General features: G+C 41.9%; 1 protein-coding gene across 5 annotated transcripts in view; it reads left to right on the forward strand.

Moving 5' to 3' along the window:
• Nucleotides 1–18,335, forward strand: part of rps6ka2 (ribosomal protein S6 kinase A2) — a 282,808-nt gene that overhangs the window by 207,258 nt on the left and 57,215 nt on the right. For all 5 annotated transcript variants that reach the window (XM_008124811.2, XM_008124821.3, XM_062976281.1 and 2 more), the window contains 5 exons: nucleotides 846–926; nucleotides 1,449–1,528; nucleotides 5,193–5,299; nucleotides 15,079–15,116; nucleotides 17,014–17,156. In XM_008124811.2, coding sequence (XP_008123018.2) covers nucleotides 846–926; nucleotides 1,449–1,528; nucleotides 5,193–5,299; nucleotides 15,079–15,116; nucleotides 17,014–17,156 — 449 coding nt within the window. The remainder of the gene's footprint in view (nucleotides 1–845; nucleotides 927–1,448; nucleotides 1,529–5,192; nucleotides 5,300–15,078; nucleotides 15,117–17,013; nucleotides 17,157–18,335) is intronic.

An 18,335-nucleotide genomic window follows, 5' to 3' on the forward strand; every position in this document is an offset into this window, starting at 1 on the left:
TTCCTTTTTGGTAACTGTAACTACTGAGCTACAGACCCTCTCTAGACCTTTCCTTCTTTGTTCTTTTTCTTTCCCTTTCATTCTGAAATGTGACATTTTCATAGCAACAGAACAATGTGGTGGTATTATATAAGATCAGTATTGCTGCTGCTGAGAACAAAAGAATACCATAGGAATACTAGTGCTGGGTTATTCTGTAGGAGTTTGGTACTATTACATAAGAATATCATTTTATATTTCTCTGTGCCCTTTGAAGAGATGGTGTTGCATTGGGAAGGATTCATGTAAAGCAGCGGTTTTCAACCTTTGGCCTCCTTCATGTCTAGGACTGCATTTTCCAGAACCTGACCACTAGCAATAATGGATAGAAAGAACAATGTGTGTGAAAGGTTGTTCTTCTATTGCTGTTTGTCTTTGGAGAACATGTGACAAGAAAACCAAATATCTCCCAGTTTTCTGTTTATTAACTGGTGCATAAATGCAATAAAATTAAAATCTATGGCATGGCTTACAAAGAATGAGTGGCTACCTTTCAGGAGAAAGACAGCGCAGGGAGAAAGTCTGCTTTCCTCTTTCACTGGAATATTTTCCACTTCCCTTTTTGAAGTGTTTTTATTCAGCACTAACATCTGCTGCAGCGAATGCAGAAAACTTTTCTTCAGCCATATGCATAGCCCATTGTTCTTCTTTGATTCTTTGTTTTCTTGTTTCTTTGAGAGGATAGCAATGTGCATACAAAACTAAAATGTGCTATTCATGGTTATGTGGCAATACAGAAATAAATGTAACTGTTGGTGCCCCTTAAATGTTTAGGTTCCTGATGTTTAATTGCTCTTTTTTTACAGTCCGAGATCGTGTACGATCAAAAATGGAAAGAGACATTTTGGCAGAAGTAAATCACCCTTTCATTGTAAAACTCCATTATGGTAAGATTCCTCCACAAATTATTCATATCTGTCTTTGGAACTTTCCGATAGATTATCGAGGTATAGCTTTAAATCCCTTGTTCAAATATGGACTTTATTAATTTATTCGCAATATATTTTCTACATATTTCAAGGAGTTCATTTATTATTTCAGCCCCAATTAGTGGCAATATTCTGCTCTCTGTGGCAAAAATCCAAAAACGGGACCTAGAACAATTTGGGCTGCTGTCGTTTCCCCACCCCTGCAATAGGCCAAACTTGTGGAATGTGCAATGTGCACATGGTTTTTGAATTTTTGTTCCCTCACTATTCACTTTGTTGGCTGAACTGTCAGTAAACTTTCCTTGTGGTACAATCTTCCTTTTCTCTTTTTCCCCTTTTCTTTCTCATAGAGGTCAATTCCCCTTTCTTCATGTACATTAGCAATGGTGCCTAATAAATAGTAACAGTGGTCCATTGTAATCATTTTTGTGGCATTCTTTATTATTTAACATCCAACATTGCCATCTTTTTCCTTTGTAGCATTTCAAACAGAAGGGAAACTGTATCTTATACTAGATTTCTTACGAGGAGGAGATCTTTTCACCCGACTTTCCAAAGAGGTAAGTTTAGTAGATAGAATACTTTCTCTCTGTGTGGAAATCAAATTAGGGTTCCTGCAGGAGTTTCTGTTTTTCCTAGTTATCAGCCTGAGGATAAACTAAAGTAGGTAGGAAGAAAGATTGTTAGAGGTGGGCATGCTTATCAAAGCACCATCTGTAGAAGAATAGAGCAGCTGGGGAGGGGAGTAAGACCTGCTGCTAACAACTTGCTTGGGAGGAGGAGAGGAATTCTCTTGATTTCTCTCTTAGAACTGGCCAGGTGGCCATCCATCACAGCCCTCCTTTCTTCTTCCATGAAGTAATTTTACACCTAAAATATATCCTGGCATCTACTACAATTGAAAAATTCTGCTCCTTACTGAAATATGAATGCCTGAACTCCAGAACCAGCAAGTGGTGATACCACTCTAATTATTTTAGCTATGCCATTGACCTTTTGCAGAAATAAATGCTTAAAACAAGAAGCCAATTCACTTTTAGATTTAGTAAAGAAAAATGCATGGTGATTTCTTAAAGGAGACTCTGTGTAATGGGGAAAGCCTCATTCTAGACCAAATGTCTATAGAGCAGTGGTTCCCAACCTTTTTTTGACCAGAGCCCACTTGACTGGGGACCACTTTGACCAGAGACCTCTCATTAGTACCAAAAGGTTTACAAACCAGTTTTTGGTCAACTTTAAATTCAGTTTGGTTATTTGGGGTGCTGATTCAGAAAACTGCATTGGATAGACCACATCAGCTCTAGTTTCTGATACAAAACATATACCATCCAGTATTTGCCATCTGTTCGCCCACAGAAGACCATATTTAATCATCTAGAGCTGATGTGGTCTATCCAATGAAATGGTCAGCTCTGCGGAAAGGAGCAGAAATAAAATTAATAAAACAAAATAAATAAGACGGAAGGAGGTTTGCAGACCAGATTTTTGTTCTCATGGCTTACTGCTGGGCCACACCCCACAGATTGTGAGCCACTACTATAGAGTTATGGTTCACATTTTCATTTTTTTCCCACCTTCTTAACCACTTTTTTATATCTGTGCAAGTAACGGCTATGCCTCCCTCTCTCACATTTTCCTGTGTCTTCTAGGATTGGACCAGTGGTTTGCAACCTGTGGGTCCCCAGATGTTTTGGCCTTCAACTCCCAGAAATCCTAACAGCTGGTAAACTGGCTGGGATTTCTGGGAGTTGTAGGCCAAAACACCTGGGGACCCACAGGTTGAGAACCACTGGGTTAGACTGATATGCTATTACTGGTATTATTAGCTGATGAAAATCCTTTCCCTGTACAAGTGATCCATACATAGAATGGGAACTTATATTCCCATGGCTAACATGCTACTCCAAACTGAGCCATTGCCTGACTAGGTTTTTAAAATGAGCCATAGGTGCTGAGAAACATGTCTCACCAATGCAGTGAATACTACCTTATCATTGAATAGGAAAAAATATTATAACATGATGGCACATAACTACCAGCACACGGCATCAGGCTGTAAGCATCGGCGAGTAAATATACACTGTTTGTCTTTTCTCTTACCTGTGCATGTGGTTTTCCAACATTTGCTGTTTGTTTAGTAAAGCAAAAATGACTGCTCAGTTCTAAATTCTGCCTGAACAGCTGTGCCAGCAGCATCAAGCAGGTGTAGTGCTTGCCTCAGAGCAGATGGGGCTTGAAAGTCTTTTCCCAAGAAGCAATTGCTTTGACCATAGGTAAATTGCTTGTCAGCTCTCTACCTGTGGCTTTCAATATCTTCTGTGACCAAGGTCATGAAAATGTAACATGCAATCACCCTGCAGTTATTCCCCAAATGGACATGTATAGCATTCCATCTGTCTAAAAGGAAAAAGAGATAGAACCATTGGGAAATACAATATTAAGTTTAAAAATATGCTCAATTAAGCTAGGCTGAAAGATTTCCAAATTATGATTTCAAGTAGTTCCCTAGGGGATGCTAGGTTTAGAAATAGTTATTTGAGTAAGGAGGAAAACAGCAGAGGGCACATTTGCTGGAATAAATAACACAGTCTATAGAACAAATTGAAAGTTTATGCTTTAAAACAGAATTATCTGACCTGAGACTCAGATGTACATGCAGTTGCCTAAGGTCATCAGTAGAGCCTCCCATGGAAGACCCAAGTTTTCCCCACTCCCAATTTCTCATTGATTTCCTACATTGCTGCTACCAGTGAAGGGATGGTAATCTATATAAAGATTGTTGGGAGAGCGATGAAGGACAGACATTACAGTCCTTCCCACAAAGATCTTCATACAGGCTGCTCTCTCCACACTTGTATGTGGGTTGAGAGCAAGCTCATAGACCTTAGCAAGAGGATCACGGGGGTTACTGGGTCCATATCCATGGCCTCAAAGCTTTGTGGATCTTCTTACAGTCAAAAATATTATGCACATATTTCAAAGTATAAACCCAACCATACATTTTGCTCTCATTCATGCTATCTTTTTAATAGAAAAATGGCCACAATCTTGTTGGGAGGTAAAAGATGTATTACCTAGGGCAGTGGTTCTCAACCTAGTGTTCCCAGATGTTTTTGGCCTTCAACACACAGAAATCCTAACAGCTGGTAAACTGGCTGGGATTTCTGGGAGTTGTAGGCCAAAAACATCTGGGGACCCCAGGTTGAGAATCACTGACTTAGGGTTTTGCACTCATGAGTTTTTTGTATCCACAATGCCTTTTTAGCTCCTAGTTTAGGGGATACATAGGGATCACAACATTCCCCCAAATCCTGCTTACTGGGCAGCTGCTGTTATCATTAGGGCATCTGATCCCCCTTTGTCAATCATGTGACTGATAGCTTTCTGCCCATACAATATTCAGCATGAGGGAGAATTTCTACTTCTGTTGACTCAATAGAGATCACTCATGAGAGGGAATAGAAACGTCAGTTAGCTGCTGCTTTTCAATCAACTGGCAAAACACATCCCCATTGATCACAGTGACAGCTACTTGGTAAGTGCAGATTGGCAAGATTGAGACAGGAGTCACTTCACAGTACTTTAAGTGTCTTTCAATTTTAAAAGTAGCTGCCTTGTCATGACTCCTGAAAAATACTCTTGTACAGATTTTTCACTCCTACATTTTCACTTGTCCTAAATACTGTTTTTTCAGTAATGAACCACCCTTTTCAGATCAGAGTAAAGAGGTAAATGGCTGTACACTAGTTTCATTGTATGAGAAATTTTGCAGCTAATGTTGATGATTCCAAACTTATTCAGCTGGAAAATAGTGACTGAGTACATTTTTAGAAAAAAGTCTATCGCCTTATTTGGTTGCTATTGTTCCATAAAGCTAAACTGTAATAGGCTATCAGTAAAACAATTTTGAATGAGTCAGAAAATAAAGGCTATGCACCAGAGTTATAGTTAAACAGGAAACTTTTCTATGAGAAATCAAGAGAGCACCTAAGATCTGGTGTTGAAGAAAAATGTATTTTAAAACAGATTTAATTTAATCTAATTTCCATTCCTGTGCTTTTGTAAGGACGAATAGTTAACTTTCACATTATCAACCTTAGAATCTGCTGTTAGTTGCATTTTGGACCAATATATTAACACTGATTACTAGTGAAAATCCACACATATATAAATCTGCTCTTATGTGTTCAATATTATTAACTATGGTTTTCTGTTTTTATCCAGGTAATGTTTACAGAAGAAGATGTTAAGTTCTACTTAGCCGAGCTGGCCTTGGCTTTAGATCATCTCCATGGTCTTGGTATTATTTACAGAGATTTGAAACCAGAAAAGTAAGTTACTTCAGATATAGGTAAAGGTAAAGGTTTTCCCTTGACATTAAGTCTAGTTGTGTCCAACTTTGGGGGTTGATGTTCATCTCCATTTCTAAGCTGTCCATAGACACCTCCAAGGTCATGTGGCCGACATGACTGCATGAAGTATCATTACCTTCTCACTAGAGGGGTACCTATTAATCTACTCACATTTGCTGACAGCTGGGCTGACAGCGGGAGCTCACCCTGCTCCCCAAATTTGAACCACTGACCTTTTGGCCAGCAAGTTCAGCAGCTCAGTGGTTTAACCTGCTCCACCACCAGGGGCTCCACTTCAGATATACATGTATTAATTTTTAAAATAGAGTTAACCTCTGTTTTTTTATTGCATAAAACCCAAAATTTACTGTATTGAAACTAATATTTCTGCCCTGAAATATTATTTGCCATAAAGAAATGTTGTTTTCTATAGAAGAGATGTTGTTTTCTCTACAAATCAGCCTTGTGCAGATTTTACACAGAACAAATCCCCATTTTTTTATGCAGACAAAATTTTCTGCCCAGAAACTAATATTTTCACATTGAAATATTATTTTCCATCTGGAAAATCCTGTATCCTGCACAGAAACTGCTGTTTCTATATTAAACAACCATGTGGGAATTTTGTGCAGAATGACTGTGAAGGTTCTCATATGTCCAGGATTCTTTTTTTTTTTTTTTAGGGTTTCTCAACTCCAAAATGTGTGGTTTGGTTTTTTTTCTGAATACATATTGAGCATCCCTTATCCAGAATACCAAAATCCAAAATATCCCCTAATCTAAAATTGCCTAGATTGACATAATGACACCTTTGTTTTTTGATGATTCAATTTTTGTTTCATTCACTAAGGTATTAGAAATATTGTATACAATTGTCTTCAGGCTATGTATATAAGGTATATATGAAACATAAATGACTTTCTTGTTTACACTTATGCATGTATATGTTCCAAATCCAGAAAAACTGAAACCTAAAACACTACTGGCCCCACGTATTGGTTTTTTCATCCCTTGTACAGAACAGACAGTAGATTATTGATGATTTGTTTGAGTGGTTATAACTGAGTGAATAAAATCAGTAACTGCAAGTGTTATCTTGTCATTTTCTCTTTGGGATTTGTTCGGGAGTAGATTGTTCCCAAGTCAGTATGATCTTGGTAATCTGTTTGGTCACTTTGTTCATAATGTGCTCTGAAAATTACTGCCATAAATCCTTAAGTAGTAATTTTCTGACAAGTCTGAACATTTGCAGTTGTATCATAAGATTTGGCTGTAGGGTTTATGAGTTTCCAATATCAGCTGGCAAAATGTATAAGTCCATTATGTTGTTGACCATGTTTCAGAAATTCAATCTGTCCTATAGATTGGTCTAGACTGAGACTAATAGTAAAGTGAGAAATTGTATTAAGTCTTAATAAAACTTCCCAACTGTCACCCATTCACAAATCTAAATGAGAAAGATGGCATCAGTGTAACAGGGATAGAGGAGGACAGAAGCTGAGAAAATATTTTCTTAGGAAAGACATGAAGATATCTGCATGCTGTGGAGATATTGTTTTGAAAACAGTATATTTTCCCAAAAGTTGAAGTAATCTCCCCTAAACATTCAAGGAAAAATGTAATTATTTTTAGACACTACACTCACTAGCAATGAAGGTGTACTTGTGATATCTTATTTATTTATTTATTTATTTATTTGCAACATTTATATTCTGCCCTTCTCACCCTAAAGGGGACTCAGGGCGGCTTACAAGTTATATTTACATACAATATATTGTATTATCAGAATAGCACAATATAAGCATTATATACTACTATAGTATTGTACTATAACATTATAGTACAATATAGTCACAAGTTTATTTCAGTTATTGTGGTACTTGATTATCCCAGTTTTTTCTTATCCCTGACCCACTTTTAATTTGTTTTTATCTCTGCAAACAATTAGTGACTGCAATTCTGTATGGCTCTACCTGTGTATAGGTAGAGCCATATACTATCCTCAAGACTTATCATTCAATGCCTTGTGAGGAATGGACAAGATCTGTAAAGCATCTGGCTATGTCCTTGTAGCCAAATATGAAATGATTATAATAGTGCTAAGGTCTGCTGAGGCCCTCCAGCCATCTTAGTGCTGTAATCATTTAACATCTGGCTACAGCAGTGGTTCTCAACCTGTGAGCCCCCAGATGTTTTGGCCTTCGACTCCCAGAAATCCTAACAGCTGGTAAACTGGCTGGGAATTCTGGGAGTTGTGGGCCAAAACACCTGGGGACCCACAGATTGAGAACCACTGGATGAACCAATCTGGATGAATGGATTTTAATCTTGGACATTCTTAAAATTTTATATAATGTGATTTTATTTTGTAATGATATCTGTTTTATATGAACTGTTGTTTTGTAGATTGTTTTATATGAATTGTTGTTTTTACATTGTTTTTAGGCATTGGATTTTTGCCTATTTACTGTAAGCCGCTTTGAGTCTCCTCAGAGAGGAAGGCGGGGTAAAAGTGATGTAAAATAAATAAATAAATAAATAAACCACTGGGCTACGGGGACATAGCCAAATACTTCTCTGATTCTGTCATTCTCCATGAGACATAGAATGGCCATGCAGAGGGGCCTTCAGAAGCTATGTAGTAAGTGTGGGAGGGTTCTTTCAACACTGTGAGATCATAGAATCACAGAGTTAGAAGAGACCACATGGGACATTCAGTCCAGCCCCCTGCCATGTAGGAAAAGCACAATCAAAGTACCCCTGACAGATGGACATCCAGCCTCTCCTTGAAAGCCTCCAAAGAAGGAGCTTCCATCACATTCTGTGGCAGCTCTTACAGTCAGGAAGTTCCTTCTAATGTTCAGATGGAATCTCCTTTCCTGTAATTGGAATCCATTGCTCCAAGTCCTAGTCTCTAGGGCAGCAGAAAACAAGCCTGTCATTTTAAGACAGAAAGCAGGATATAAATAAATGTAATAATAATGATGAGGCAGGAGGAGAAAAATTGAATTCTTTCCTTAAATGTTGGGAAGCAAGAATTGCATGCACATAAATGGTGCGACTATGATTCATATAAGCAAGTATTATCAAAAAGCAACAGAGGAAGGGGAATGTGATGACTCATGGGCCTTGTAGTCCTGTTCCTAGTACTATTGTGGCAGACGAAGAGGAAAACATGGGATTTTCGCCGGTTCAGCAAGAGCCAGAGCCTCTTCACCTGCAGGATGTTGATGTTTGCCCTCAAGAATTCAGCCAAACAGGCCTTGGGCAGAACTCCCCCCCGTTTTCCAGGAGGGACAATTATACTAAAGATAGGGGAGTCAGGGAGGCGAATCGCAGAAGCCTGAGAATCGCTGCCAAACAAATGGCTGATTAGGTCTGCTTCCCTTGGGAAATTCTAAGGAGTCATGCATCTGGACAGAGTTGGGTTTCGCTTCTCGTTCTCTAGGGAAAGAGTTCTGTTGGCGGGAAAACGAGACTCAATATAGGTGTTTGGCGCAAGGGATACTTTGCGGAGTCAATTGATCAGCTTGAGGAGAGAGATCGTGTGTGGACTTCGTAATCCCAGTTCCTTGCTTCCCGGATCAAGCTTCAAGCCTTGCCTTGTCTCACGGTTCTACCACGGACTCTGTTTCATGCTTCAAGTTCGTCTTGCCTCTAGTCACGGATCTAGTCGAGAATCAAGTTTATTTCCAGCCTTGTTGTCAAGCTTCATTGGACTTTAAAGACTCTGTTATTTCCCCACACTATTGCTTGGCAAAGTGTGTGTTTCGGTCAAGTGGATTAAAACTTTGAACTCTAATATCTTATATTGGACAATACTTTTCTGGACTAAATTTGACCTTATCTGAAAGGTCTGCTTCTGAACTATATTCTTCACTTGTTTTTATTGATTTTATATATTTCCTTAATAAAGATATTAGATAGAGACTGGTCTCTGTGTAAGGTTATTGGTGCTCTGCAGCCAGGGTCCTGACAGTTTGACTCCGCCACCTTAAGCACCAAACAACCTAACGCCAGAATGTCTATAGGAACCGGAGCGGAGGCTCAACCACCCAGTTACACCATTTCCCAAGATGAATTCAATAGAATCCGAGACACACTCCGAACGCAGGAGGGAGAAATACGGGGCTTGAAGGAACGCGGAGTCCATCTCCCTGCCCTAGCGCTATCAACCAAGTTTTCTGGAGAAGCCTCCAAGGTTCATGTTTTCCGTCGCCAGTGCCAGGCGTACTTAGAAGCCCACCAAGCCGAGTTTCCCCAAGAAGATGTCAAAGTGGCTTGGATCTACAGTCTCCTAGATGGGCCTGCGGCCAATTGGGCGACGGCACTATTTGATGCGGGTTCCACGCATCTGAGCACCGTGCAAAATTTCTTGAACCACCTTAGAAAGACCTGGGGGATCGAGGACGACGAGGAGGCGGCCGGCCATAAACTCCGGCGTCTCTTCCAAGGGGACAGGCCGTTGTCCCGGTACATAGCCGAGTTCCGGGTGCTGGCTCAGAGCACCGGCTGGAACGATATAGACAGTTTTGCGAGGGCCTCAACATTGAGATGCAGGAAGAGATCTCTAAGGTGGATCCCCCAGGGACTCTTGAGAGGCTCATCAACCAGTGTTTGCGAGCCGAAGCCCTACTTGCCAACAAAAAACAATGGCTCCGAGGCCAGAGTGGAAGAGCCGGAGTGAAAACCCCCGCTTCTGCCAGTGTTCAGCCACGTCCAGTATGGAAATCCCCACCGCCAGCCCCAAACCCCATGGGAAGCGAGGAGGAGCCGATGCAGTTGGGCAATGTGCGCCCCAGACTAGATGTTGCCGAAAAGGCCCGCCGCCAACGTTTGAATCTGTGTTGGTACTGCGGGAATGGGGGCCACTTCGCCAGAGAATGTCCAGCCAAAAAGAAGCCCGCAGCCTGCCTGGCGGCGGCATCCTCCGTGGAGCCGGAGGCGGCTGAGGCGGCTGGAGCAAAGCCGGCGGGGGAAGCCAGCGACTGGGCGTAGAGAGGCTCGCCAACCCGGTCAAAAACCCCACTCAAGAGCCGCAAACCGGGGTCCTATTTCTCCTGGTGGTCACGCTGTGGTCAGTGAAAAAAGGACCCGTCATGATCCATGCCATGATAGACTCAGGGGCAACAAACAATTTCATCGATAGAGAGTATGCCGACTCTCTGGGATTACAATATCATGATTTCAAGAATGCCCGGGTGGTGCAAGCCATAGATGGCCGACCCCTAAAGACAGGTCCAGTAAGCCAATGGACTGAACCCACCAGAATGTGGATAAGAGAACACATGGAAGAAATTTCTTTCTTCGTTACCGAGGTTCCCCACTTCCCTGTGATTTTGGGAATTCCATGGCTGACGCTCCACGACCCAAACATCTCCTGGTCCAACAGAGAACTGCAGTTCGCCTCAAGATATTGCCAAAACCATTGTCTAGTAGCCAAGGTCTGCCAAGCCACAGACGCAGAGCCCATCATCACCTTGCCCAAGAAATATTCGGACTTTTGGGATGTTTTCAATGAAAAGGAAGCCGAGAAACTACCCCCACATAGACCCTACGACTGTGCCATTGACCTGGTGGAGGGGGCCCCAATTCCGCGAGGACACCTCTACTCCCTGACTGAACCAGAGCAAGAAGCTCTCAGGGAGTTCATAGAGTCAAACCTCCGCAAGGGGTTCATCAGACCCTCTCAATCCCCAGCAGCTTCCCCGGTGATGTTTGTGAAAAAGAAGTCAGGGGACCTACGCTTGGTTGTGGACTATAGAGCATTGAACAATATCACGAAGCGGAATCGCTACCCCCTGCCTCTGATCTCGGACCTATTAGACCGGCTCCGAGGGGCCAAGGTTTACACCAAGCTGGATCTCCGCGGGGCTTACAATCTAGTTCGCATTAGAGAAGGGGACGAATGGAAAACCACCTTCCAGACCAAATTCGGATTATTTCAGTCCCTAGTCATGAATTACGGATTATCCGGAGCTCCCGCAACATTCCAGCATTTTGTCAACGATATCTTCCAGGATTATCTAGATCGGTTCTTGATCATATATTTGGACGATTTTTTGGTATATTCTAGATCACAATCGGAACACGAGCAACACGTCAGAATGGTGCTACAACGATTGCGGGATCATGGACTATATGCCAAGTTAGAGAAATGCGCCTTTGATCTACAAGAGGTAGACTTCCTGGGATACCGCGTCTCGCCACAAGGGCTCTCCATGGACCCGGCAAAGGTTTCAGCAGTATTGGAATGGCGGGCGCCAACCAACAAGAAGGAAGTACAGCGCTTCTTGGGGTTTGCAAACTACTATCGCAAATTCATCCTAGACTTCGCTCGCTGGTCTGACCCAATCACCAGCTGCATCCGAGGGAAACAGCCTTTCCGCTGGACGGAGCAAGCAGAGAAAGGGTTCCACCAGCTAAAGCAGTTATTCACGACCCAGCCAATTCTACAGCACCCTGATCCTAAAACCCCTTTTGTTATGCAGGCTGACACCTCTGATGTGGCAATTGGGGCTGTACTCATGCAGCCAGTGGGAGAACATCGTCATCCTTGTGCCTATTACTCCCGTCAACTAACAGCCCCAGAGAGAAATTACACTATTTGGGAAAAGGAACTTTTGGCCATAAAGGCAGCTTTTGAAAATTGGAGACATTGGTTAGAAGGGGCCAAATTTCCCATTGAAGTTCATACTGATCATCGAAATTTAGAGCACCTAAGAACCGCACGAAAGTTAAATCAAAGGCAGCAGCGCTGGGCTTTATTCTTTGAACGTTTTGACTTCCAGATCCATTATGTGACCCCAGCTCAGACCAAGCAAGCAGATGCTCTATCACGGAAACCAGAGTATGCTGCAGGATGCAGAGAGACCTCAGAATCTCGATTGCTGCAACCCGAAAACTTTGCCACGCTCACAGTGGGAAACACCAAATCCACTTCAATTAAACCAACTCCCTCTAACCCAGAATCCCTTTGCACTCAAGAAATTAGAGCCAGTCAACAGGCAGATGCCTGGGCTCAAGAACAGATTCGCCAAGGACTACGTTTCCCTTTCTCACTTAAGGATGGGCTACTATGCTACAGGAATCATGTTTACATCCCTCCTGCTCCAGGCAGAGAAAAAGCACTTCATCTGTGTCATGACAGCAAGCCAGCAGGGCATTTTGGACTTTTTAAAACCATGCACTTGATCCTACGAGATTTCTGGTGGCCCAAGATCCGCAAGGATGTGGAGAAATATGTCAATACCTGTCCTGTATGTCAGCGTTCCAAGACACGAAGGGAGAAGCCGTCAGGGCTACTACATCCCCTTCCCACTCCTTCTCGCCCATGGGAGATAATTTCCGCGGATTTTATCACTGACCTACCACCCTCCCTTGGATTCACCACGATCCTAGTGGTGGTGGACCTGTTTACCAAGTTAGCCCATTTCATTCCCTGCGTTGGTCTTCCCACGGCCAAAGAGACTGCAGATTTATTCCTTCAGCATGTTTTCCGACTACATGGATTGCCCAAGAGTTTAGTCACTGACCGTGGATCTCAATTCACCTCTCGTTTCTGGAAAGCACTACAGAAACTATTGGGCATAGACTCTCGTTTATCTTCAGCTCACCATCCCCAAACGGATGGGCAAACTGAGCGCACCAATGCCACTTTGGAACAATACCTTCGCTGTTATGTAAACTACCAACAGGACAATTGGGCTTCCCTATTACCTCTATCGGAATTTGCTTACAACAATGGTGTCCAGGCTTCAACTAAAGAAACCCCGTTCTTTGCAAACTACGGCTTCCATCCACGTTTCTTTCCTTCTGTCATTGAAACTTCAGAAGTCCCTGCAGCGGAGGACTGGCTGCAAGAACTCACAGCGGTGCAGCAACTCTTGCACCAACAACTGGATCAAGCCAAGGAGGACTATAAACGCCACGCTGACGGCCATCGCCAGCCGGGCCCCGAGATCAAGGTACGAGATCGGGTTCTGTTGTCCACTCGCTTTTTGCCGTCCCTGCCGGAAGTTAGATGCCCGTTTCATTGGTCCCTATCCAGTGGTGGCGCAACTTAACCCCGTGACTTTCAAACTCCAACTTCCGCGCTCCATGCGCATTCATCCGGTGTTCCATCTTTCCCTGCTCCTTCCGGCGGATGGGGTATGCCCTGATGCGAGCCGGCCGGCCCCCGCCCCTGTTTTGGTGGACGGAGAGGAGGAGTTCGAGGTTCAGGACATTTTGGATTCTCGCTTCCATCGCCGCCGCCTTCAGTATCTCATTGACTGGGTAGGTTTTGGCCCCGAAGAACGCTCCTGGGAAGATGCTTCCACAGTCCATGCCCCCGACTTAGTCCGCTGCTTCCATCAGGCCTACCCTACCAAGCCGCGGCCCCGCAACTCGAGGAGAGGGGCCCTGTTTGAGGGGGGCCTTGAGGGCGGGGATAGTGTGATGACTCATGGGCCTTGTAGTCCTGTTCCTAGTACTATTGTGGCAGACGAAGAGGAAAACATGGGATTGTCGCCGGTTCAGCAAGAGCCGGAGCCTCTTCACCTGCAGGATGTTGACGTTTGCCCTCAAGAATTCAGCCAAACAGGCCTTGGGCAGAACTCCCCCCCCCCCCCCGTTTTCCAGGAGGGACAATTATACTAAAGATAAGGGAGTCAGGGAGGCTAATCGCAAAAGCCTGAGAATCGCTGCCAAACAAATGGCTGATTAGGTCTGCTTCCCTTGGGAAATTCTAAGGAGTCATGCATCTGGACAGAGTTGGGTTTCGCTTCTCATTCTCTAGGGAAAGAGTTCTGTTGGCGGGAAAACGAGACCCAATATAGGTGTTTGGCGCAAGGGATACTTTGCTGAGTCAATTGATCAGCTTGAGGAGAGAGATCGTGTGTGGACTTCGTAATCCCAGTTCCTTGCTTCCCGGATAAAGCTTCAAGCCTTGCCTTGTCTCACGGTTCTACCACGGACTCTGTTTCATGCTTCAAGTTCGTCTTGCCTCTAGTCACGGATCTAGTCGAGAATCAAGTTTATTTCCAGCCTTGTTGTCAAGCTTCATTGGACTTTAAAGACTCTGTTATTTCCCCACACTATTGCTTGGCAAAGTGTGTGTTTCGGTCAAGTGGATTAAAACTTTGAACTCTAATATCTTATATTGGACAATACTTTTCTGGACTAAATTTGACCTTATCTGAAAGGTCTGCTTCTGAACTATATTCTTCACTTGTTTTTATTGATTTTATATATTTCCTTAATAAAGATATTAGATAGAGACTGGCCTCTGTGTAAGGTTATTGGTGCTCTGCAGCCAGGGTCCTGACAGGGAAAGATAAGAATATTTTTGAATAATAATAGTGACAAGTGTCAATATTTATTATTCATTTAATTATGCTCAATGACAGTCTGTTCCCAGCCCACAAATGTTCTCCAAGAGATCATTTCCTTTCAGGTTACATTTCACTGCAAAAGACAACAATGTGTGAGTGACAGCTATGTGCACGCTTGTGAAATATTGCATTTTTAAACAGTAATATTCTTAAGGTGGAGGAAACACAGCTCTTCCCATACTGCTGTGGGATGAGAGATTAAGAAGGAAGGCCTGAAAAAACTACAGGTGATAAATGAAGAGATAAAATTAAAGAAAACATTTGATTTAACCAAATTAGCTTTAAAAAATAGCTTAGGAGTTCTATGTGCCATTTATAGGACCCTTGCCTTTGTTCAATATGTTTTTGCATTTGAACTAAGCTTTCTGTTGTATTTCCTTTCAGCATCCTTCTAGATGAAGAAGGACACATTAAGATTACAGGTGTGTACCATATATCCTCCGCAATTGACCTGCACTATATTCTATTAGTCATGTCTCCCTATAGAGCTTACATCAGTATGTGACATGTTTGAGCAGCTACGAATATCCTAGTGGTGTTTCTAGATAATCAAAATCCAGAAAATGTTCTTTTTGGACTACAAAATTCTCAAGCCAACTGGAAATGTTTATACAGCCTGCAGGATTCTTGGAGATGTCATCAAAAATTAACTGTTCCAAGTTCTGCTACTGATATCTGCCCCAAGTTTCTTAATGGAAAACAACACTGGCCTTGAACTCCAAGCTGCATTAGATAGTTGATCCAACCACTTCTTCAGTGTCACTTCTTCAAGTTTATGAACTAAAATTATTGCCATTCTGGAGTATTAAAGTAAATTTTCTACCAACTCTTACTCAATGTGGAAATCCACGAAGTAGGGGCACTATATTTATTTTAATATTTATACCTTATTTCAGTAGTTAGGTGACCTTTCTCTCTTTCGCAAGCCTGTTTTGCACTGTAGTTGTTTTAGTTTGGTGAGGCGGACAGCAACTTGGCAGAGAAGGCTGTAAACCTGCAATTCCCAGGATTCCCGGGGAGCCAGTGAAGCCTTCCTGGAAGAGGGGGCGGGGTGAGAGCGCATGTGCAAAAGGCAGGCCCCGCTGCGGCCTAGTCCTCCGTGAGTTGCTTTGTGTTGTTTAATTGGTTAGTTTGAGGGATAGATACCACTTTTGATTGGATAGCATTAAGTTCCAAGGCATTCTGAGAGTGTCTTGGACCACAAAAAAAACCAAAACAGTGAAATAGCGAGGGAGCGAAAAGTGAACTGCAAAGTAGTGAGTACATCTGTACACTGTACATCCTATTTTGCCTTTCATGGATGGGTAAGGCTTTTGCTTTTTGCTGTTGTGTGCTTTCAAATGATTTCCAACCTATGGCAATCATAAGACAGAATCACAGAATTTTCTGGGGTCAGGACCTGGGGATTTCCACAGCTAAGTGGAGAATCGTACTCTGGTCTCCAGAGTTGTAATTCTAGCAATTTCTTTGCAGATTTACTCAATTTGTATTTTTCACACTTGGAAGGAGGACCAGTTACATTTTATGGTCAGAGCTTTTGATTCATTTAGTGAAATAATATGCAACCATTTCAAAAAAGTTTAAACAGAACTGCCTATACAGGCAGTCTCAGAGTTACAAACATCCAACTTACAAACAATGCATAGTTAAGAATTGGGGTGAGACATCTGGAAGTGGGAGAAATCTACCCCTAGGAAGGGAAATTCACTCCTGAAAAGCGAATTCATGGGAAAAGGTGCCTCCACTGACACTTTCTCACCAATCCTTGTTTGCACAACAAGCCAATTTTTTCAAAATTCAGTTATCACAGGCACAGAAAATAAGGTGAAATTTTCTGAGCAGGAGCACAGACAGCAACATATATATCACAGGGGGGGTATCCAAAGCTAATATATAAAGATATTAGGCTGGAGCTACACTTTAAAAATGTACCTGTTTCGGACTTACAAACAAATTCAATTTAAGAAGAAACCTACAGAACCTATCTTGTTCGTAACTTGGGAACTATCTATAATTCTAAAATTTCCTTCAGTCAATGGATACGTGTATTCAGAGAAGCAGGGTTTTGGAATGTGTGCAAAAATACAGAAATGTGGGGACAAGAGGAAAAGAATGTGTGTGTGGGTGTGTATGTATGTATGTGTGTGTGTGTGTGTGTGTATAATATACCAGGAAAGAATGGTGGTAATTATGAAAACATTAGAATTTCAATGAAATCAAGCTTGAAAAATTAAGATTGCACTTTTTCCTAAATGGCTTCACTCAGTTATTCAAAGTGTAATTTGACTACATATCATTTTTTCCTCTGTTTTTGTCTAGATTTTGGCCTCAGCAAGGAAGCCATTGACCATGATAAGAGAGCATATTCGTTCTGTGGGACGATAGAGTACATGGCCCCAGAGGTGGTCAACCGACGAGGACACACACAAAGTGCAGACTGGTGGTCATTTGGTGTCCTCATGGTAATGGCCGGCTGATAGTTTTTGAAATTGTTTGTGTTGATGGATTCTTTGGTTGCGGTTCTCATATTTCACATAAGAAAGTTGTATAGTTATTTCTAAGAACCATACTTGTAAATTTAGCTTCCTTGACTATTTGAGTGATAACTGCTGTTAAAAATATGTGTTCCATAGAGTTGGATTCAGCCAGACGTACTCCTACTTAGAGTAGGCTCAAGGAAATAATTTAGACTTAAGGTAGTTATGACTAGATATAAACATATCTAAAAATGGAGTGTGCTTTAGAATCTTATGTATTTTTACTGGTAGTACAACTGAAATTAGTGTGTGTGTTGCAATCAATGGTATCTCACAAGTGAAAAAATATGGTAATTAAATATTTACAGTTCTATCATACTCTAACTATATCTTGATCCAACTGTTTAAAACAGCTCTGGAAGAAGTTAAACAATTGTTCTTATTTCCATGTGGTATTCTGCAGTCACTTAGCAAAATAGAGACACATTGTATCTGCAAAGAAGATTGAAGTTGTCATTTCCAAAAGCTTTTCTGTATGGTGTGCAAGAATCTGTTCAGAATAAGACTCAAAACAAAAACTGGTCGGTAGAAAAGGCAAAACTAGATTAGCTCCTTAAATGTTTTCAGTGGTGTTTCAAGAGGGCTTTGGATAGAGAAAGAATGAAATGCAGGAAAATTATCATGCCATAAACAGAAAATGAGAAGTAGCACACAAAATGTAAAATGAGAAAGTGAGGATTGAACCCCTTCCTGAAAGACTAAGTTAGTAACTTGAAAGCTATCCTTAAAATAAGGGTTGGGAATCTTCAGTTATTGAACTGTTTCTCTCATCATCTCCAACTAGTGTGTAGTGAAGAATACTGTGCCAATAAGTATGTTTGATTTTATGTTTTCCAGGTGTTATTGTTTTTCTACTTTTTGTATTTTCAGTGTTAGTATAGGCAGAGTATCCTCTATTTGAAATCACTGGGACCAGAAGTGTTTTCAGTTTTGCCCCAACCCCCAGATTTTGGAATATCTGTATTTAGTTGGAAGGATTCTTGGGAATAACTCCCAAAGAATAAACTAAAAACTTCGGAAGAATACTATCAGACAGCAAAGGGGCAAAGGGATTAGATGGCTGATAAATAGAAATATGTGGTTTTTCTGTTAAAATTAATCCAA

Source organism: Anolis carolinensis, chromosome 1 (genome assembly GCF_035594765.1).
Source record: "Anolis carolinensis isolate JA03-04 chromosome 1, rAnoCar3.1.pri, whole genome shotgun sequence".
In the NCBI taxonomy this organism is placed as follows: Eukaryota; Metazoa; Chordata; class Lepidosauria; order Squamata; family Dactyloidae; genus Anolis; species Anolis carolinensis.